Source organism: Dendrobates tinctorius, unplaced genomic scaffold (assembly GCF_039654945.1).
Source record: "Dendrobates tinctorius isolate UK_male_01 unplaced genomic scaffold, ASM3965494v1 ptg000229l, whole genome shotgun sequence".
In the NCBI taxonomy this organism is placed as follows: domain Eukaryota; kingdom Metazoa; phylum Chordata; class Amphibia; order Anura; family Dendrobatidae; genus Dendrobates; species Dendrobates tinctorius.
Window position 1 is genome coordinate 2238013 of NW_027361896.1, and position 21233 is coordinate 2259245.

Below are 21233 nucleotides of genomic sequence, written 5' to 3' on the forward strand. Positions count from 1 at the left end.
GTGAAATACCACGGCCTAGTATAGTCATACCAAGGCCTACTGTAATAACTCGATTTTTACCAACTAGGATCTTGTTTCACGAAAAACAAACTGGTGAAACTTGACTAAAAAAATTGAAACATTTTTTTAAGAAAGAAACTTATTTTTTTAGACATGTTTCAACAGTTTGTTTTTCATGAAACCAGATCCTAGTTGGTAAAACTCGAGTTATTACACTAGGCCTTGGTATGACTATACTAGGCCGTGGTATTTCACATATGACTATACTAGGCCTTGGGTTGGTTTTTAACATGTATTTACCCATCAGTGTGTGTGAGCGGCTCAAACAACATTAATCAAACTTTGTAATGGTGAACCACAAATGTAAATTTATTTTTAACCACAAAAATAAACAAAAAAAATATTTTTTTCGGCGTTTGGGGGCAGATGGTTTCAATTTGGGGGTGTGCAGGGAATATGCAACACTTGCAGTTGAAGACTGTGTTTGAGGGGAAGGGGCAACAAAACTTGTGGGGGAAGGTAGTCCAGTTAAGGGAATTAAACTAGGAACACTTGGAGGAGAGGAAATCTGTTCAGGTACTTTTGTTGTAATGGCATGTCGCCGTAGGCTTGTGTGCCTGGACCGACTTTGGCCCAATGCCCGCCTTGATTGATTTCGCCTTGAACTTGGGGCAAATATTGAGTGTAGGTCCCCCGTCTGCTGGGGTGGCTGCTGCTGCTGCTGAGGTGGCGGCTGCTGCTGCTGCTGAGGTGGCGGCTGCTGCTGCTGAGGTGGCTGCTGCTGCTGCTGAGGTGGCGGCGGCTGCTGCTGCTGCTGAGGTGGCGGCTGCTGCTGCTGCTGAGGTGGCGGCTGCTGCTGCTGCTGCTGAGGTGGCGGCTGCTGCTGCTGAGGTGGCGGCTGCTGCTGCTGCTGAGGTGGCGGCTGCTGCTGCTGCTGAGGTGGCGGCGGCTGCTGCTGCTGCTGAGGTGGCGGCTGCTGCTGCTGCTGCTGAGGTGGCGGCTGCTGCTGCTGCTGAGGTGGCGGCTGCTGCTGCTGCTGCTGAGGTGGCGGCTGCTGCTGCTGCTGAGGTGGCGGCTGCTGCTGCTGCTGAGGTGGCGGCTGCTGCTGCTGCTGAGGTGGCGGCTGCTGAGGTGGCTGCTGCTGCTGCTCTTGGTTGGCAGTGCTCGTCCTTGCAGGAGGACTGGTGGTGGCAGTGATGGTCCAGGTTTGCGGAGTGGTGGTGGCAGGGCTACTACATGTTGTTGTAGCGGCAGGGCTGTTCCATGTTTGCCTAGTGGTGGCTGAGCTCCACGCATGCATGGGAGTGGCGGTGGTGCTCCAGACAGGAGCAGCGCTTGCCATGGTGGTGTCGGTGAAGTGACCAGCTGCACTCAGACTTGTGGTCGTGTAACGGTGGGTGTCCTGGCTTTGAATAGAGGTGTCCGTGCAGTGGTATGCAGCACAAGTCGGTAGTGAGGTGAAGCGAGTCAATGGTGGCACAGGTGGAAATGACACCACTGACTGCTGACCGTACCGATTATGCTGCATAGCCTGCAAGAAAGCATTGTTGCAGGCCTGCAGCACATTCAGCTGTTGCTCAGGACTAAGGTGTTCCGCCATGCCCTTTTCAATCTTACTAAAAAAATGGTGTGCTGGTCTGTTGAGGTCGGCCTCCAGACGGTCAAGGCGCTGTTCTACAGAATTGAAGCTTTGTTCAAAGTGGTTAAAACCACGTTCCATGAGTGCAAAACCGCTTTCAACTCTGTCGGACAGCGACTTGAGGCTGGAATTAAAGGCCTCGCTCAAATGCATAAACTCGGGCAAGACATTCCTGTCCAAGGCCCTCTGCCGCTGGCGGGTAGTGCCCGCGTAACCAGTGGCAGAGACCTGGGACAGGGGAACACCTTATGGCCCAGCTTCCTGGTCACCAGCTGTGTGTGTGGCTGACCTGCAAGGTGCTTCCTGGCTGTCGGATGGCTGGGACGGGTCAGAGGACGTCCGAGGAAGGACCGCTCTAGGGCCAGGTTGCAGGGTGCTGCTACAGGTGCTGTGGAAGAAAGGAAAATAATTACTACCATGCCTTTACAAGAAGCATCCGCTGTGGATTAGAAAAACACAGATTAATAAAACTAAAAACCCACAATTTATAATACTTACGATCTCGTGGCAAGGACCGGTCTTAGGAACTGCAACGCGTGATAGTGACGGTATCTAGTTCTGGTCCTTGACGCAGATCCACTGCGAACCTGGCCCTCAGCACGAACATCACTGTTGAAGCCGTCCTTGATCGAACGCCAACGTGTTCGGACTTTGTCCACTGTTGGGAAAAAAAAAACAGTGCCATCAAGGACAACAGTCACTGCGGCACAATACAGCAATACAATACTCAAAGCAGTCACTGTAGAGCCCGATGACACTGTTGGGTTTCCTGCTAGAATAATACCTAGCACGAAACCCAACAGTGCCGTCAAGGACAACAGTCACTGCGGCACAATACAGCAATACAATACTCAAAGCAGTCACTGTAGAGCCCGATGACACTGTTGGGTTTCCTGCTAGAATATACCTAGCACGAAACCCAACAGTGCCGTCAAGGACAACAGTCACTGCGGCACAATACAGAGCAGGGAAATACTCACTAAACGCCTTTTTGGAGGATGCTGTGGCGCTGTCCCAGCCATCCATCAACGCTGCGGCCACCTCATTCCAGAGCCGCCGGGTCACCACATTGTCCTTGTACAGCCGGTCACGGCTGTCCCACAACGGCGCACGCTCCTGGACCAGGCTGATGAGCTGCTCATTATCCAGGTAGACGTCTTCATCCCGTTGTGGAACCTAGACAAAACACATTCATTAGAATAATCAAATTTAAATTGAATAAAAAGTTACAAAAAAAAGAAACATAAAAAAGAGTAAAAATAGAAGATAAAAAATAAAGAACATTCCAAATCATTTGATACATACATTCCGTATCACCACCGGGACTTGGCTTCGCTGCTCCTGATCTTCACCCTCAGTAGTCCCGTCCGCAGAAGATGATGATGATGTCTTAAAAAAGTTGAAAAAAACGTAAGAGATTTGGAGTAGCAGCAGATATACTTACCAGATGCACGAAAATAATCACCTCACGGTCTGCTTGCGCCAATTCCTGCTGCGATGGGGAATATTCTGATTCTGAAGACATACTGCATGTAAAAATAATAAAAATCATTAGTACATACATAATTTAAAAGGACAGGCATATGATGTAATAATACTCACATTCTTGACGCTGATAGAAGATGGGTTCCTTGGTGACTGTCTGCTCTCCAATCTGTCAGTGTAGTAGTGGCAGAGTTTTGGCAGGCACCTCCTTTATATAGACTTTTTTTTTTTTTTTTACTTTAGAATTTTATAACTAGTACAACTAGTGGACACCACCAAAAAAACGCAGCGCTAAAAAAAACGCATACATGCGCATCCATAGGCCATAATGGCCATTTTTAGCGCAAAACGTGCGCATGCGCTTTTTTGCAGTGCTTGGGCGGACGAAAAAATGCAACATGTAGCGTCTGTAAAATACAAACGCACACCCCAAAAAAACGCAGCGCATGAAAAACGCATACGTGCGCATGCCAGCGCGCACGTAAGCGCGCCCATGTTAAATATAGGGGGAAAAAACGCATGCGCACGTATGCGTTTTTTTCAAGCGCAAAAAAACGCAAATGTGAAACCAGCCTCAGGGTCCGATTTTCTGGCCGGGGCCCCTCAGGGTCTGATTTTGTGTCCGGGGCCCCCAGGGTCCGATTTTGTGGTTGGGACCCCTCAGGGTCTGATTTTGTGGTTGGGGCCCCTCAGGGTCCGATTTTGTGGTTGGGGCCCCTCAGGGTCTGATTTTGTGGCCGGGGCCCCTCAGGGTCCGATTTTGTGGCTGGGGCCCATCAGGGTCCGATTTTGTGGCCGAGGCCCCTCAGGGTCCGATTTTGTTGGGGCCCCTCAGGGTCTGATTTTGTGGCAGGGGTCAATCAGCCTCCGATTTGGAGGCCGGGGTGGCTCAGCCTCCGATTTGGAGGCCGGGGTGGCTCAGCCTCCGATTTGGAGGCCGGGGTGGCTCAGCCTCCGATTTGGAGGCCGGGGTGGCTCAGCCTCCGATTTGGAGGCCGGGGTGGCTCAGCCTCCGATTTGGAGGCCGGGGTGGCTCAGCCTCCGATTTGGAGGCCGGGGTGGCTCAGCCTCCGATTTGGAGGCCGGGGTGGCTCAGCCTCCGATTTGGTGTGTCGGCCCTTTAACAGCTAGTTTGGCTGACTGGGCTTCTTTTAAATCCACTTTGGCGCACACATTCTCTCTCAGGGGCATGTGTCATGTGATGAAGCTAGATTTGCATTTGTGCTGTGGGTTTCGCTTTAAGAGCTGATATTATGTGGCAGAGGCTCTGTGCTGGGGTTCAAGTGAAGTTCGTAGGCGTTGGCATAGTAACTGGGTCTGCCTGCGCATATCAATGAGCTCAACTGTCATTTCAATCGCCTCAGGGTACGTTTTGCCATTTCCTATTGAAAAGCATTGGAGACAGTGCATTCCAATGACGGGAAAAAAAGTTTTCAAACGCAAATTGCGCAAAAACTACAAATCCGATCGACACGAAAAATACTTAGCACACCTCTCATGGACGCTGGCTTCGAAACGACACCTCAACAGAGTCTGTGCGTGTAGCGGTTCGGGCCGCATTAATTGCGGAAATCAACTTAATAATAACTAGATGTGTATTTCCTGAAGGAAGTACAGATAGTGGTTTGAAATGGTGCCCGGGCTGCCCCTTTAAGAGAGACTTGCCTGCTGTCCCTGCAAGACTTTCAACTCAGGATCCGTTTTAACTATGTGCCTCTCGGGCCACTTTGGTCTCAGGGTCTGATTTGGTAGGTGGGGCCCCTAAGGATCTGATTCCTTGGCCTGGGCTCCTCAGGGCTTGAATTGTTGGCTGGGATCCCTCAGGCTCCTATTTTGTGGGTGTGGCCCCTCAGGGTCCGATTTTGTGGGTGTGGCCTGTCAGGGTCTGATTTTGCAGGTGTGGCCCCTCTGGGTCCGATTTTGTGGGTGGGCCCCTCAGGGTCCAATTTTTTGAGTGGGGCCCCTCAGGGTCCGATTCTGTGGCCGGGGCCCCTCAGGGTCTGATTCTGTGACCGGATCCCCTCAGGGTCCGATTTTGTGGGTGGGGACCCTCAGGGTCCGATTTTGTGGCCGGGGCCCCTCAGGGTCCAATTTTGTGGCCGGGGCCCCTCAGGGTCCAATTTTGTGGGTGGGGCCCTTCAGGGCCCGATTTTGTGGCCGGGGCTCCTCAGGGTCCGATTTTGTGGTTGGGGCCCCTCAGGTTCCGATTTTGTAGGTGGGGCCACTCTTTGTCTGGTTTGGTAGGCGGGGCCCCTCAGGGTCTGAATTTCTGGCCGGGGCCCCTCAGGGTCCGATTTTGTGGGTTGGGCCCCTCAGGGTCCGATTTTGTGGTTGGGGCCCCTCAGGGTCCGATTTTGTGGCCGAGGCCCCTCAAGGTCCGATTTTGTGACCGGGGCCCATCAGGGTCCGATTTTGTGGCCGAGGCCCCTCAGGGTCTGATTTTGTTGGGGCCCCTCAGGGTCTGATTTTGTGGCCGGGGCCCCTCGGTCCGATTTTGTGGGTGGGGCCCCTTAGGGTCTGATATTGTGGGCGGAGCCCCTCTGTGTCCAATTTGGTGGGCGGGACCACTCGGGGGCCGATTTGGTGGGCGGGGCCACTCGGGGCCGATTTGGTGGGCGGGGCCACTCGGGGGCCGATTTGGTGGGCGGGGCCACTCGGGGGCCGATTTGGTGGGCGGGGCCACTCGGGGGCCGATTTGGTTGGTGGGGCCTCTCAGGGTTCGATTTGGTGGACGAGGCTACTCTGGGTCTGATTTGCTGGGCGGGGCCACTCTGGGTCTGATTTGGTGAGCGGAGCCCTTTAACAATCACTTTGGCGCGTCAGCCCTTTAAGAGCTAGTTTGGCTCACTGGGCTTCTTCTAAATCCACTTTGGCGCACATTCTCTCTCAGGGGCATGTGTCATGTGATGAAGCTAGATTTGCATTTGTGCTGTGGGTTTCGCTTTAAGAGCTGATATTATGTGCCAGAAGCTCTGTCCTGGGGGCGTCATGTGACGTTCGTAGGCGTTGACATAGTAAATGGGTGTGCCTGCGCATATCAATGAGCTTTACTGCCATTTGAATTGCCTCAGGGCACATTTTAAGTTGCCCATTGAATAGCATTGAGACATGCATTCCAATGAGAGGAAAAAAAATTTTCAAACGCAAATTGCGCAAAAACTACAAATCCGATCGACACGAAAAATACTTAGCACACCTCTCGTGGACGCTGGCTTCGAAACGACACCTCAACGAAGTCTGTGCGTGTAGCGGTTTGGGCCGCATTAATTGCGGAAATCAACTGAAAAAAAGAAAAAGTTAGCAGCGTTCGGATTACAACATTAATACTAGATGTGTATTTCCTGAAGGAAGTACAGATAGTGGTTTGAAATGGTGCCCGGGCTGCCCCTTTAAGAGAGACTTGCCTGCTGCCCCTGCAAGACTTTCAACTCAGGATACGATTTAACTGTGGGTGCCTCTCAGGGGCCACTTTGGCCTCAGGGTCCGATTTTTTTGGGTGGGGCCTCTCAGGGTCCGATTTTGTGGCTGGGGCCACTCAGGGTCCGATTTGGTGGCCGGGGCCCCTCAGGGTCTGATTTGGTGGGTGGGGCCCCTCAAGGTCCGATTTTGTGGCTGGGGCCCCTCAGGGTCCGATTTTGTGGCCGGGGCCAATCAGGATCCGATTTTTGTGGCCGGAACCCCTCAGGGTCCAATTTTGCAGGTGGGGCCCCTCAGGGTCCGATTTTGTGGCCGGGGCCCGTCAGGGTCCGATTTTGTGGGTGGGACCTCTCAGGGTTCGATTTGGTGGGCGGGGCCCCTCAGGGTCCAATTTGGTGGGCAGGTCCCCTCAGGGTCCGATTTTGTGGGTTGGGCCCCTCAGGGTCCGATTTTGTGGCCGAGGCCCCTCAGGGTCCGATTTTGTGTCAGGGGCCCCTCAGGGTCCGATTTTGTGGTTGGGTCCCCTCAGGGTCCGATTTTGTGGTTGGGGCCCCTCAGGGTCCGATTTTGTGGCTGTGGCCCCTCAGTGTCTGATTTTGTGGCCGTGGCCCCTCAGGGTCCGATTTTGTGGCAGGGGCCCCTCTGGGTCCGATTTTGTGGGTGGGGCCCCTCTGGGTCCAATTTGGTGGGCGGGACCACTCTGGGTCCAATTTGGTGGGCGGGGCCTCTCAGGGTCCGATTTTGTGGTTGGGTCCCCTCAGGGTCCGATTTTGTGGTTGGGGCCCCTCAGGGTCCGATTTTGTTGCCGGGGCCTATCAGGGTCCAATTTTGTGACTGGGGCCCATCAGGGTCCGATTTTGTGGCCGCGGCCCCTCAGGGTCTGATATTGTGGCAGGGGCCCCTCTGGGTCCAATTTGGTGGGCGGGACCACTCTGGGTCCGATTTGGTGGGCGGGACCACTCTGGGTCCGATTTGGTGGGCGGGGCCTCTCAGGGTCCGATTTGGTGGGCGGGGCCCCACAGGGTCCGATTTGGTGGGCGGGGCCACTCTGGGTAAGATTTGGAGGCTGGGGTCGCTCAGCCTCCAATTTGGAGGCCGGGGTCGTTGAGCTTCCGATTTGGAGGCCGAGGTCAAAAAGCCTCCGATTTGGAGGCCTGGGTGGCTCAGCCTCCGATTTGGAGGCCGGGGTGGCTCAGCCTCCGATTTGGAGGCCGGGGTGGCTCAGCCTCCCATTTGGAGGCCGGGGTGGCTCAGCCTCCGATTTGGAGGCCAGGGTGGCTCAGCCTCCGATTTGGAGGCCGGGGTGGCTCAGCCTCCGATTTGGAGGCCGGGGTGGCTCAGCCTCCGATTTGGAGGCCGGGGTGGCTCAGCCTCCGATTTGGAGGCCGGGGTGGCTCAGCCTCCGATTTGGAGGCCGGGGTGGCTCAGCCTCCGATTTGGAGGCCGGGGTGGCTCAGCCTCCGATTTGGTGTGTCGGCCCTTTAACAGCTAGTTTGGCTGACTGGGCTTCTTTTAAATCCACTTTGGCGCACACATTCTCTCTCAGGGGCATGTGTCATGTGATGAAGCTAGATTTGCATTTGTGCTGTGGGTTTCGCTTTAAGAGCTGATATTATGTGGCAGAGGCTCTGTGCTGGGGTTCAAGTGAAGTTCGTAGGCGTTGGCATAGTCACTGGGTCTGCCTGCGCATATCAATGAGCTCAACTGTCATTTCAATCGCCTCAGGGCACGTTTTGCCATTTCCTATTGAAAAGCATTGGAGACAGTGCATTCCAATGACGGGAAAAAAAGTTTTCAAACGCAAATTGCGCAAAAACTACAAATCCGATCGACACGAAAAATACTTAGCACACCTCTCATGGACGCTGGCTTCGAAACGACACCTCAACGGAGTCTGTGCGTGTAGCGGTTCGGGCCGCATTAATTGCGGAAATCAACTTAATAATAATAATAATAATAAGAAGAAGAAGAATAAGTTAGCAGCGTTCGGATTACAATATAGTGGTTTTTTCAAACCACTATAATAAGTTAGCAGCGTTCGGATTACAATATAGTGGTTTTTTCAAACCACTATAACTAGATGTGTATTTCCTGAAGGAAGTACAGATAGTGGTTTGAAATGGTGCCCGGTCTGCCCCTTTAAGAGAGACTTGCCTGCTGCCCCTGCAAGACTTTCAACTCAGGATCCGTTTTAACTGTGAGTGCCTATCGGGCCACTTTGGCCACAGGGTCTGATTTGGTGGGTGGGGCCCCTCAGGATCCGATTTGGTGGCCTTGGATCCTCAGGGCTTGAATTGCTGGCCGGGATCCCTCAGGGAATAACTTTGTGGGTGTGGCCCCTCAGGGTCTGATTTTGTGGGTGGGGCACCTCTGGGTCCGATTTTGTGGCCGGGTCCACTCAGGGTCCGATTTTGTGGGAGGAGCCACTCTGGGTCCAATTTGGTGGGCGGGACCCCTCAGGGTCCAATTTGGTGGGCGGGACCCCTCAGGGTCCAATTTGGTGGGCGGGACCCCTCAGGGTCCAATTTGGTGGGCGGGGCCCCTCAGGGTCTGATTTGGTGGGCGTGGCTCCTCAGGGTCCGATTTGGTGGGCGGGGCTCCTCAGGGTCCGATTTGGTGGGCGGGGCCACTCTCGGTCCGATTTGGTGGGCGGAGCCCCTCTGGGTCCGATTTTGTGGACGTGACCTCTCTGGGTCCGATTTAGTGGGCGGGGCCACTCTAGGTCCGATTTGGTGGGCGGGGCCCTTCAAAGTCTGTTTTTGTGGGCGGGGCCACTCTGGGTCAGATTTGGTGGGCGGGGCCCTTCAGGGTTCAATTTGGTGGGCGGGGCCACGCTGGGTCCGATTTGGAGGCCAGGGTGGCTCAGCCTCCGATTTGGAGGCTGGGGTGACTCGGCCTCCGATTTGGAGCCTGGGGTCACTCAGCTTTCGATTTGGCGCGCCGACCCTTTAAGACTGATTTTGGCGCGTCGGCCCTTTAAGAATCACTTTGGCGCGTCGGCCCTTTAAGAGCCAGTTTGGCTCACTGGGCTTCTAAATCCACTTTGGCGCACATTCTCTCTCAGGGGCATGAGTCGTGTGATGAAGCTAGATTTGCATTTGTGCTGTGGGTTTCGCTTTAAGAGCTGAAATTATCTGCCAGAAACTCTGTCCTGGAGAGGTCATTTGAAGTTCCTAGGTGTTGGCATAGTAAGTGGGTGAGCCTGCGCATATCAATGAGCTTAACTGCCACCTCACGACTGTCCCATGTTTTCCCTATGGCAACATTTTCCAATTGAAATGCATTGAGGAAAATGTTTTTTCAAACGCAAATTGTGCAAAAACTGCAAATCCGATCGACACGAAAAATACTTAGCACACCTCTCGTGGACGCTGGTTTCGAAATGAGGCCTCAACGGAGTCTGTGCGTGTAGCGGTTCGGGCCGCATTAATTGCGGAAATCAACTGAATAGTAATATTAATACTAGATGTGTATTTCCTGAAGGAAGTACAGATAGTGGTTTGAAATGGTGCCCGGGCTGCCCCTTTAAGAGAGACTTGCCTGCTGCCCCTGCAAGACTTTCAACTCAGGATCCGTTTTAACTGTGAGTGCCTCTCAGAGGCCACTTTGGCCTCAGGGTCTGATTTGGTGGGTGGGGCCCCTCAGGATCCGATTCCTTGGCCTGGGCTCCTCAGGGCTTGAATTGTTGGCGGGGATCTCTCAGGCTCCGATTTTGTGGGTGTGGCCCCTCAGGTTCCGATTTTGTGAGTGGGGCCCCTCAGGGTCCGATTTTGTGGCCGGGGCCCCTCAGGGTCTGATTTTGTGGCCGGATCCCCTCGGTCCGATTTTCTGGCCGTGGCCCCTCAGGGTCCGATTATGTGGGTTGGGCCCCTCAGGGTCCGATTTTGTGGCCAGGGCCCCTCAGGGTCCGATTTTGTGGCCGGGGCCCCTCAGGGTCCGATTTTGTGGCCGGGGCCCCTCAGGGTCCGATTTTGTGGCCGGGGCCCCTCAGGGTCCGATTTTGTGGCCGGGGCCCCTCGGTCTGATTTTGTGGTTGGGACCAATCAGGGTCCGATTTTGTGGTTGGGGCCCCTCAGGGTCAGATTTGGTGGGTTGGGCCCCTTAGGGTCTGATTTTGTGGGCGGAGACCCTCTGGGTCCGATTTGGTCGGCGGGGCCACTCTGGGTCCGATTTGGTTGGCGGGACCACTCTGGGTCCGATTTAGTGGGCGGGGCCCCACAGGGTCCGGTTTGGTGGGCAGGGCCTCTCTGGGTCCGATTTCGTGGGCGGGGCCACTCTGGGTAAGATTTGGAGGCCGGGGTCGATGAGCTTCCGATTTGGTGGCCGAGGTCAAAGAGCCTCCGATTTGGAGGCCGGGGTGGCTCAGCCTCCCATTTGGAGGCCGGGGTGGCTCAGCCTCCCATTTGGAGGCCGGGGTGGCTCAGCCTCCCATTTGGAGGCCGGGGTGGCTCAGCCTCCCATTTGGAGGCCGGGGTGGCTCAGCCTCCCATTTGGAGGCCGGGGTGGCTCAGCCTCCCATTTGGAGGCCGGGGTGGCTCAGCCTCCCATTTGGAGGCCGGGGTGGCTCAGCCTCCCATTTGGAGGCCGGGGTGGCTCAGCCTCCCATTTGGAGGCCGGGGTGGCTCAGCCTCCCATTTGGTGTGTCGGCCCTTTAAGAGCTAGTTTGGCTCACTGGGCTTCTTCTAAATCAAATTTGGCGAACATTCTCTCTCAGGGGCATGTGTCATGTGATGAAGCTAGATTTGCATTTGTGCTGTGAGTTTCGCTTTAAGAGCTGATATTATGTGGCAGAGGCTCTGTGCTGGGGTTCAAGTGAAGTTCGTAGGCGTTGGCATAGTAACTGTGTCTGCCTGCGCATATCAATGAGCTCAACTGTCATTTCAATCGCCTCAGGGCACGTTTTGCCATTTCCTATTGAAAAGCATTGGAGACAGTGCATTCCAATGACGGGAAAAAAAATTTTCAAACACAAATTGCGCAAAAACTACAAATCCGATCGACACGAAAAATACTTAGCACACCTCTCATGGACGCTGGCTTCGAAACGACACCTCAACGGAGTCTGTGCGTGTAGCGGTTCGGGCCGCATTAATTGCGGAAATCAACTTAATAATAATAATAAGAAGAATAAGTTAGCAGCGTTCGGATAACAATATAGTGGTTTTTTCAAACCACTATAACTAGATGTGTATTTCCTGAAGGAAGTACAGATAGTGGTTTGAAATGGTGCCCGGGCTGCCCCTTTATGATAGACTTGCCTACTGCCCTGCAAGACTTTCAACTCAGGATCCGTTTTAACTGTGGGTGCCACTCAGGGGTCACGTTGGCCTGTGGGGGCCCTCAGGGTCTGATTTGGTGGGTGGGGCCCCTCAGGGTCCAATTTGGTGGGCGGGGCCCTTCAGGGTCCAATTTGGTGGGCGGGGCCCCTCAGAGTCCGTTTTGATGGGCGGGGCCACTCTGGGTCTGATTTGGTAGGCGGGGCCACTCTGGGTCCGATTTGGTGGACGGGGCCCTTCAGGATCAAATTTGGTGGGCGGGGACACAGTCTGATTTTGTGGGTTGGGCCACTCAGGGTCCGTTTTTGTGGCCGGGTCCCCTCAGGGTCCGATTTTGTGTCCGGGGCCCCTTAGGGTCCGTTTTTGTGGCCGGTGCCTCGCGGGGTCCGATTTTGTGGCCGGAGCCTCTCAGGGTCCGATTTTGTGGCCGGGGCCCCTGAGGGTCCGATTTTGTGGTTGGGGCCCCTCAGGGTCCGATTTTGTGGGTGGGGCCCCTCAGGATCCGATTTTGTGAGTGGGGCCCCTCAGGGTCCGATTTTGTGAGTGGGGCCCCTCAGGGTCCGATGTTGTGGCCGGGGCCCCTCAGGGTCTGATTTGGTGGGCGGTGCTCCTCAGGGTCCGATTTGGTGGGTGTGGCCTCGGACCGATTTAGTGGGCAGTGCCCCTCAGGGTCCGATTTGGTGGGCGGGGCCCCTCTGCTTCCGATTTGGTGGGCGGGGTCACTCTGGGTCCGATTTGGTGGACAGAGCTCATCTGGGTCCGATTTGGTGGGCGGGGCCCTTCAGGGTCTGGTTTGGTGGGCGGGGCCCTTCAGGGTCTGATTTGGTGGGCGGGGGCCCTCAGTGTCCGATTTGGTGGGCTGTGCCACTCTGGGTCCGTTTTTGGTGGGCGGGGCCACTCTGGGTCCGATTTGGAGGCCAGGGTGGCTCAGCCTCCGATTTTAAGGCCGGGGTGGCTCAGCCTCCGATTTGGAGCCTGGGGTCACTCAGCTTTCGATTTGGCGCGTCGGCCCTTTAAGACTCATTTCGGTGCGGCGGCCCTTTAAGAATCACTTTGGCGCTTCGGCCCTTTATGAGCCAGTTTGGCTCACTGGGCTTCTAAATACACTTTGGCACACATTCTCTCTCAGGGGCATGTGTCATGTGATGAAGCTAGATTTGCATTTGTGCTGTGGGTTTCGCTTTAAGAGCTGATATTATGTGGCAGAAGCTCTGTTCTGGAGATGTCATGTGACGTTCGTAGGCGTTGGCATAGTAACTGGTTCTGCCTGCGCATATCAATGAGCTCAACTGCCATTTCAATCGCCTCAGGGCACGTTTTGCCATTTCCCCATTCAAATGCATTGGAGACAGTGCATTCCAATGACGGGAAAAAAAAATTTCTAACGCAAATTGCGCAAAAACTACAAATCTGATCGACACGAAAAATACTTAGCACACCTCTCATAGACACTGGCTTCGAAACGACACCTCAACGGAGTCTGTGCGTGTAGCGGTTCGGGCCGCATTAATTGCGGAAATCAACTGGAAAATAATAAGAACTAGATGTGTATTTCCTGAAGGAAGTACAGATAGTGGTTTGAAATGGTGCCCGGGCTGCCCCTTTAAGAGAGACTTGCCTGCTGCCCCTGCAAGACTTTCAACTCAGGATCCGTTTTAACTGTGGGTGCCTCTCGGGCCACCTTGGCCTCAGTGTCCGACTTGGTGAGTGGGGCCCCTCAGGGTCCGATTTGATGGCCGGGGTGCCTCAGGGTCTGATTTTGTGGCCGGGGCCCCTCAGGGTCAAATTTTGTGGCCGGGGCCCCTCAGGGTCCGATTTGGTGGGTGGGGCCCCTCAGGGTCTGATTTGGTGGGTGGGGCCCCTCAGGGTCCGATTTTGTTGCCGGGGCCCCTTAGGGTCTGATTTGGTGGGCTGGGCCCCTCAGGGTCCGATTTGGTGGGTGGGGCTCCTCAGGTCTGACTTTGTGGTTGGGGCCCCTCAGGGTCTGATTTTGTGGGTGGGGGCCCTCAGGGTCCGATTTTGTGTCCGAGACCCCTCAGGGTCCGATTTGGTGGGCGGGGCCCCTCAGGGTCCGATTTGGTGGGCGGGGCCCCTCAGGGTCCTATTTGGTGGGCGGGGCCTCTCAGGGTCCTATTTGGTGAGCGGGGCCCCTCAGAGTTCAATTTGGTGAGCGGGGCACCTCAGGGTCTGATTTGGTCAGTGGGGCCCCTCAGGGTCCGATTTGGTAGGCGGTGCCTCTCAGGGTCTGATTTTGTGGCCGGGGCCCCTCAGGGTCTGATTTGGTGGGCGGGGCCCCTCAGGGTCCGATTTGATGGCCGGGGTGCCTCAGGGTCTGATTTTGTGGCCGGGGCCCCTCAGGGTCAAATTTTGTGGCCAGGGCCCCTCAGGGTTCGATTTGGTGGGTGGGGCCCCTCAGGGTCCGATTTGGTGGGTGGGGCCCCTCAGGGTCCGATTTTGTTGCCGGGGCCCCTCAAGGTCTGATTTGGTGGGCGGGGCCCCTCAGGGTCCGATTTGGTGGGTGGAGCTCCTCAGGGTCTGACTTTGTGGTTGTGGCCCCTCAGGGTCTGATTTTGTGGGTGGGGCCCCTCAGGGTCCAATTTTGTGTCCGGGGCCCCTCAGGGTCCGATTTTGTGGTTGGGGCCCTTCAGAATCCGATTTGGTGGGCGGGGCCCCTCAGGGTCCGATTTGGTGGGTGGGGCCTCTCAAGGTCCTATTTGGTGAGCGGGGCACCTCAGGGTCCGATTTGGTCAGTGGGGCCCCTCAGGGTCTGATTTGGTGGGCGGGGCCCCTTAGGGTCCGATTTGGTGGGTGGGGTCCATTCTGGGTCTGATTTGGTGGGCGGGGCCCCTCAGGGTCCAATTTTGTGGGCGGGGCCCCTCAGGGTCCGATTTGGTGGGCGGGGTCCATTCTGGGTCTGATTTGGTGGGCGGGGTCCATTCTGTGTCTAATTTTGTGGGTGGGGCCCCTCAGAATCCGATTTGGTGGCCGGGGCCCCTCAGGGTCTGATTTGGTGGGTGGGGACCCTCAGGGTCCGATTTGGTGGGTGGGGCCCCTCAGGGTCCGATTTTGTTGACGGGTCCCCTCAGGGTCCAATTTGATGGGCGGGGCCCCTCAGGGTCCGATTTGGTGGGCGGGGCTCCTCAGGGTCTGACTTTGTGGTTGGGGCCCCTCAGGGTCCGATTTGGTGAGCTAGGCCACTCTGGGTTCGATTTTGTCGGTGTGGCCCCTCAGGGTCCGATTTTGTGTCCGGGGCCCCTCAGGGTCCGATTTTGTGGTTGGGGCCTTTCAGAATCCGATTTGGTGGGCGGGGCCGCTCAGGGTCCGATTTGGTGAGCGGGGCCCCTCAGAGTTAAATTTGGTGAGCAGGGCCCCTCAGGGTCCGATTTGATGAGCGGGGCCCCTCAGGGTCCGATTTGGTGAGCGGGGCCCCTCAGGGTCTGATTTGGTGGGCGGGATCTCTCAGAGTCCAATTGGTGGGCGGGGTCCCTCAGGGTCCGAATTGGTGGGTTGTGCCTCTCAGGGTCTGATTTGGTGAGCAGGGCCCATCAGGGTCCGATTTGGCGGGCGGGGTTCATTCTGGGTCTGATTTGGTGGGCGGGGTCCATTCTGGGTCTAATTTTGTGGGTGGGGCCCCTCAGAATCCGATTTGGTGGCAGGGGCCCCTCAGGGTCCGATTTGGTGGGTGGGGTCCCTCAGGGTCCGATTTTGTTGACGGGGCCCCTCAGGGTCCGATTTGATGGGCGGGGCCCCTCAGGGTCCGATTTGGTGGGCCGGGCTCCTCAGGGTCTGACTTTGTGGTTGGGGCCCCTCAGGGTCTGATTTTGTGGGTGGGGCCCCTCAGGGTCCGATTTTGTGTCCGGGGTGCCTCTGGGTCCGATTTTGTGGTTGGGGCCCTTCAGAATCCGATTTGGTGGGCGGGGCCCCTCAGGGTCCGATTTGGTGGGCGGGGCCCCTCAGGGTCCTATTTGGTGAGCGGGGCCCCTCAGAGTTCAATTTGGTGAGCGGGGCACCTCAGGGTCCGATTTGGTCAGTGGGGCCTCTCAGGGTCCGATTTGGTGGGCGGGGCCTCTCAGGGTCCTATTTGGTGAGCGGGGCCCCTCAGAGTTCAATTTGGTGAGCGGGGCACCTCAGGGTCCGATTTGGTCAGTGGGGCCCCTCAGCGTCCGATTTGGTGGGCGGGGCCTCTCAGGGTCCTATTTGGTGAGCGGGGCCCCTCAGAGTTCAATTTGGTGAGCGGGGCACCTCAGTGTCCGATTTGGTCAGTGGGGCCCCTTAGGGTCTGATTTGGTGGGCGGGGCCCCTTAGGGTCCGATTTGGTGGGCGGGGTCCATTCTGGGTCTGATTTCGTGGGCGGGGCCCCTCAGGGTCCAATTTTGTGGGTGGGGCCCCTCAGGGTCTGATTTTGTGGCCGGAGCCCCTCAGTGTCTGATTTTGTGGCCGGGGCCCCTCAGGGTCCGATTTTGTTGTCGATGCCCCTCAGGGTCTTATTTTGTGGGTGGGGCCCCTCAGGGTCCGATTTGGTGAGCTAGGCCACTCTGGGTTCGATTTTGTCGGTGGGGCCCCTCAGGGTCCGATTTTGTGTCCGGGGCCCCTCAGGGTCCGATTTTGTGGTTGGGGCTTTTCAGAATCTGATTTGGTGGGCGGGGCCGCTCAGGGTCCGATTTGGTGAGCGGGGCCCCTCAGAGTTCAATTTGGTGAGCAGGGCCCCTCAGGGTTCGATTTGATGAGCGGGGCCCCTCAGGGTCCGATTTGGTGAGCGGGGCCCCTCAGGGTCTGATTTGGTGGGTGGGATCTCTCAGAGTCCAATTGGTGGGCGGGGTCCCTCAGGGTCCGAATTGGTGGGTTGGGCCTCTCAGGGTCTGATTTGGTGAGCAGGGCCCATCAGGGTCCGATTTGGCGGGCGGTGCAAATCTGGGTCTGATTTGGTGGGCGGGGCCCCTTAGGGTCCGATTTGGTGGGTGGGGCCCCTCAGGGTCCGATTTTGTGGGTGTGGCCCCTCAGCATCTGATTTTGTGGGTGGGGCCCCTCAGGGTCCGATTTTGTGGTTGGGACCCCTCAGGGTCCTATTTTGTGGCCGAGGCCCCTCGGGGTCCGATTTGTTGGGCGGGTCCCCTCAGGGTCTGATTTAGTGGGCGGGGACCCTCAGGATCCGATTTGGTGGGCGGGGCCACTCTGGGTCTTATTTGGTGGGCGGGGACTTTCAGGGTCCGATTTGGTGGGCAGGGCCATTCTGGATCTGATTTGGTGGGCGGGGCCCCTCAGGATCCGATTTGGTGGGCGGGGCCCCTCAGGATCCGATTTGGTGGGCGGGGCCACTCTGGGTCCGATTTGGTGGCCAGGGTGGCTCAGCCTCCGATTTGTATGCCAGGGTGGATCAGCCTCCGATTTGGAGCCTGGGGTCACTCAGTTTTCGATTTGGCGCCCCGGCCCTTTAAGGCTCATTTTGGTGCGCCGGCCCTTTAAGAATCACTTAGGCGCGTCGGCAGTTTAAGAGCTGGTTTTGCTCACTGGGCTTCTAAATCCACTTTGGTGTACATTCTCTCTCAGGGGCATGCGTCATGTGATGAAGCTAGATTTGCATTTGTGCTGTGGGTTTCGCTTTAAGAGCTGATATTATCTGCCAGAAACTGTGTCCTGGGGGAGTCATGTAAAGTTCGTAGGCGTTGGCATAGTAACTGGGTCTGCCTGCACATATCAATCAGCTTAACTGCCATTTGAATCGCCTCAGGGCATGTTTTCTCTATGACAAAATTTCCCCATTGAAAAGCATTGAGACAATACTTTCCAATGACAGTAAAATAAATTTTCTAACGCAAATTGCACAAAAACTACAAATCCGATCAAAACGAAAATTACTTAGCACAACTCTCGTGGACGCTGGCTTCGAAACGACACCTCAATGGAGTCTGTGCATGTAGCGGTTCGGGCCGCATTAATTGCGGAAATCAACTGAATAATAAGAATAAGTTAGCAACTTTCGGATTACAACATTAATACTAGATGTGTATTTCCTGAAGGAAGTACAGATAGTGGTTTGAAATGGTGCCCGGGCTGCCCCTTTAAGAGAGACTTGCCTGCTGCCCCTGCAAGACTTTCAACTCAGGATACGATTTAACTGTGGGTGCCTCTCAGGGGCCACTTTGGCTTCAGGGTCTGATTTTGTGGGTGGGGCCCCTCAGGGCCTGATTTTGTGGGTGGGGCCCCTCAGGGTCCGATTTTGTGGCCGGGCCACTCAGGGTCCGATTTGGTGGCCGGGGCCCCTCAGGGTCCGATTTGGTGGGTGGGGCCCGTCAAGGTCCGATTTTGTGGCTGGGGCCCCTCAGGGTCTGATTTTGTGGCCGGGCCACTCAGGATCCGATTTTTGTGGCCGGAACCCCTCAGGGTCCAATTTTGTGGGTGGGGCCCCTCAGGGTCCGATTTTGTGGCCGGGGCCCGTCAGGGTCCGATTTTGTGGGTGGGGCCTCTCAGGGTCCGATTTAGTGGGCGGGCCCCTCAGGGTCCAATTTGGTGGGCAGGGCCCCTCAGGGTCCGATTTTGTGGATTGGGCCCCTCAGGGTCCGATTTTGTGGCCGGGGCCCCTCAGGGTCCGATTTTGTGGCCGGGGCCCCTCAGGGTCCGATTTTGTGGTTGGGTCCCCTCAGGGTCCGATTTTGTGGTTGGGTCCCCTCAGGGTCCGATTTTGTGGTTGGGGCCCCTCAGGGTCCGATTTTGTGGCCGCAGCCCCTCAGGGTCTGATTTTGTGGCCGCGGCCCCTCAGGGTCCGATTTTGTGGCAGGGGCCCCTCTGGGTCCGATTTTGTGGGTGGGGCCCCTCTGAGTCCAATTTGGTGGGCAGGACCACTCTGGGTCCAATTTGGTAGGCGGGACCTCTCAGGGTCCGATTTTGTGGTTGGGTCCCCTCAGGGTCCGATTTTGTGGTTGGGGCCCCTCAGGGTCCGATTTTGTGTCCGGGGCCTATCAGGGTCCAATTTTGTGGCCGCGGCCCCTCAGGGTCTGATTTTGTGGCAGGGGCCCTCTGGGTCTGATTTTGTGGGCGGAGCCCCTCTGGGTCCAATTTAGTGGGCGGGACCACTCTGGGTACAATTTAGTGGGAGGGACCACTCTGGGTCCAATTTGGTGGGCGGAACCACTCTGGGTCCAATTTGGTGGGCGGGGCCTCAGGGTCCGATTTGGTGAGCGGGGCCCCACAGGGTCCGATTTGGTGGGTGGGGCCACTCTGGGTAAGATTTGGAGGCTGGGGTCACTCAGCCTCCAATTTGGAGGCCGGGGTCGTTGAGCTTCCGATTTGGAGGCCGAGGTCAAAGAGCCTCTGATTTGGAGGCCGGGGTCGATGAGCTTCCGATTTGGAGGCCGGGTTGGCTCAGCCTCCGATTTGGAGGCCGGGGTGGCTCAGCCTCCGATTTGGAGGCCGGGGTGGCTCAGCCTCCGATTTGGAGGCCGGGGTGGCTCAGCCTCCGATTTGGAGGCCGGGGTGGCTCAGCCTCCGATTTGGAGGCCGGGGTGGCTCAGCCTCCGATTTGGAGGCCGGGGTGGCTCAGCCTCCGATTTGGAGGCCGGGGTGGCTCAGCCTCCGATTTGGAGGCCGGGGTGGCTCAGCCTCCGATTTGGAGGCCGGGGTGGCTCAGCCTCCGATTTGGAGGCCGGGGTGGCTCAGCCTCCGATTTGGAGGCCGGGGTGGCTCAGCCTCCGATTTGGAGGCCGGGGTGGCTCAGCCTCCGATTTGGAGGCCGGGGTGGCTCAGCCTCCGATTTGGAGGCCGGGGTGGCTCAGCCTCCGATTTGGAGGCCGGGGTGGCTCAGCCTCCGATTTGGTGTGTCGGCCCTTTAAGACTCATTTGGGTGCGCTGGCCCTTTAAGAGCTAGTTTGGCTCACTGGGCTTCTTTTAAATCCACTTTGGCGCACACATTCTCTCTCAGGGGCATGTGTCATGTGATGAAGCTATATTTGCATTTGTGCTGTGGGTTTCGCTTTAAGAGCTGATATTATGTGGCAGAGGCTCTGTGCTGGGGTTCAGGTGAAGTTCGTAGGCGTTGGCATAGTAACTGGGTGTGCCTGCGCATATCAATGAGCTCAACTGCCATTTCAATCGCCTCAGGGCATGTTTTGCCATTTCCTATTGAAAAGCATTGGAGACAGTGCATTCCAATGACGGGAAAAAAAATTTTCAAACGCAAATTGCGCAAAAACTACAAATCCAATCAATACGAAAAATACTTAGCACACCTCTCATGGACGCTGGCTTCGAAACGACACCTCAACGGAGTCTGTGCGTGTAGCGGTTCGGGCCGCATTAATTGCGGAAATCAACTTAATAATAAGAAGAAGAATAAGTTAGCAGCGTTCGGATTACAATATAGTGGTTTTTTCAAACCACTATAACTAGATGTGTATTTCCTGAAGGAAGTACAGATAGTGGTTTGAAATGCTGCCCGGCCTGCCCCTTTAAGAGAGACTTGCCTGCTGCACCTGCAAGACTTTCAACTCAGGATCCGTTTTAACTGTGGGTGCCTCTCAGGGGCCACTTTGGCCTCATGGTCCGATTTTGTGGGTGGGGCCCTCAGGGCCCGATTTTGTGGGTGGGGCCCCTCAGGGTCCGATTTTGTGGCCGGGGCACCTCAGGGTCTGATTTGGTGGGTGGGGCACCTCAGGGTCCAATTTGGTGGCCGGGTCCCCTCAGGGGCTGATTTGGTGGGTTGGATCTGATTCCTTGGCCTGGGCTCCTCAGGGCTTGAATTGTTGGCAGGGATTCCTCAGGCTCTGATTTTGTGGGTGTGGCACCTCAGGGTCCGATTTTGTGGGTGGGGCCCCTCAGGGTCCGATTTTGTGGGTGGGGCCCCTCAGGGTCCGATTTTGTGGGTGGGGCCCCTCAGGGTCATATTTTATGGGTGGGGCACCTCAGGGTCTGATTTTGTGGCTGGATCCCCTCAGGGTCCGATTTTGTGGGTGGGGCCCCCAGGGTCCGATTTTGTGGCCCGGGCCCCTCAGGGTCCGATTTTGTGGGTGGGGCCACTCTGGATCCGATTTTGTGGGTGGGGCCACTCTGGGTCCTATTTGGTGGGTGGGGCCACTCTGGGTCCGATTTGGTAGGCGGGGCCACTCTGGGTCCGATTTGGTGGGCGGGGCCACTCCGTCCGATTTGGTGGGCGGGGCCCCTCTTGGTCCGATTTGGTGGGTGGGGCCCCTCATGGTCCGATTTGGTGGGCGGGGCCCCTCAGGGTCCGATTTTCTGGTCGAGGCCTCTCGGGGTCCGATTTTCTGGCCGAGGCCTCTCAGGGTCCCTTTTTGTTGGGGCCCCTCAGGGTCCGATTTTGTGGGTGGGGCCCCTTAGGGTCTGATTTGGTGGGCGGGAGCACTCTGGGTCCAATTTGGTGGGCGGGACCTCTCAGTGTCCGATTTGGTGGGCGGGGCCACTCTGGG

The 21233-nt window shown here is 56.5% G+C and overlaps 2 protein-coding genes across 7 annotated transcripts in view; one reads left to right on the plus strand and one right to left on the minus strand.

Moving 5' to 3' along the window:
• TEX10 (testis expressed 10) overlaps positions 1-21233 on the plus strand; it is a 721463-nt gene that overhangs the window by 173758 nt on the left and 526472 nt on the right. The window lies entirely within an intron of this gene.
• Positions 1886-3378, minus strand: LOC141059649 (uncharacterized). Its single transcript, XM_073555736.1, has 6 exons — positions 3242-3378; positions 3105-3165; positions 2945-3028; positions 2620-2815; positions 2138-2297; positions 1886-2027 (listed from the first exon to the last, which is right to left on the minus strand). Exons 2-6 carry the CDS (start codon positions 3162-3164, stop codon positions 1886-1888), a joined length of 642 nt encoding a protein of 213 aa, XP_073411837.1. The 5' UTR covers position 3165; positions 3242-3378.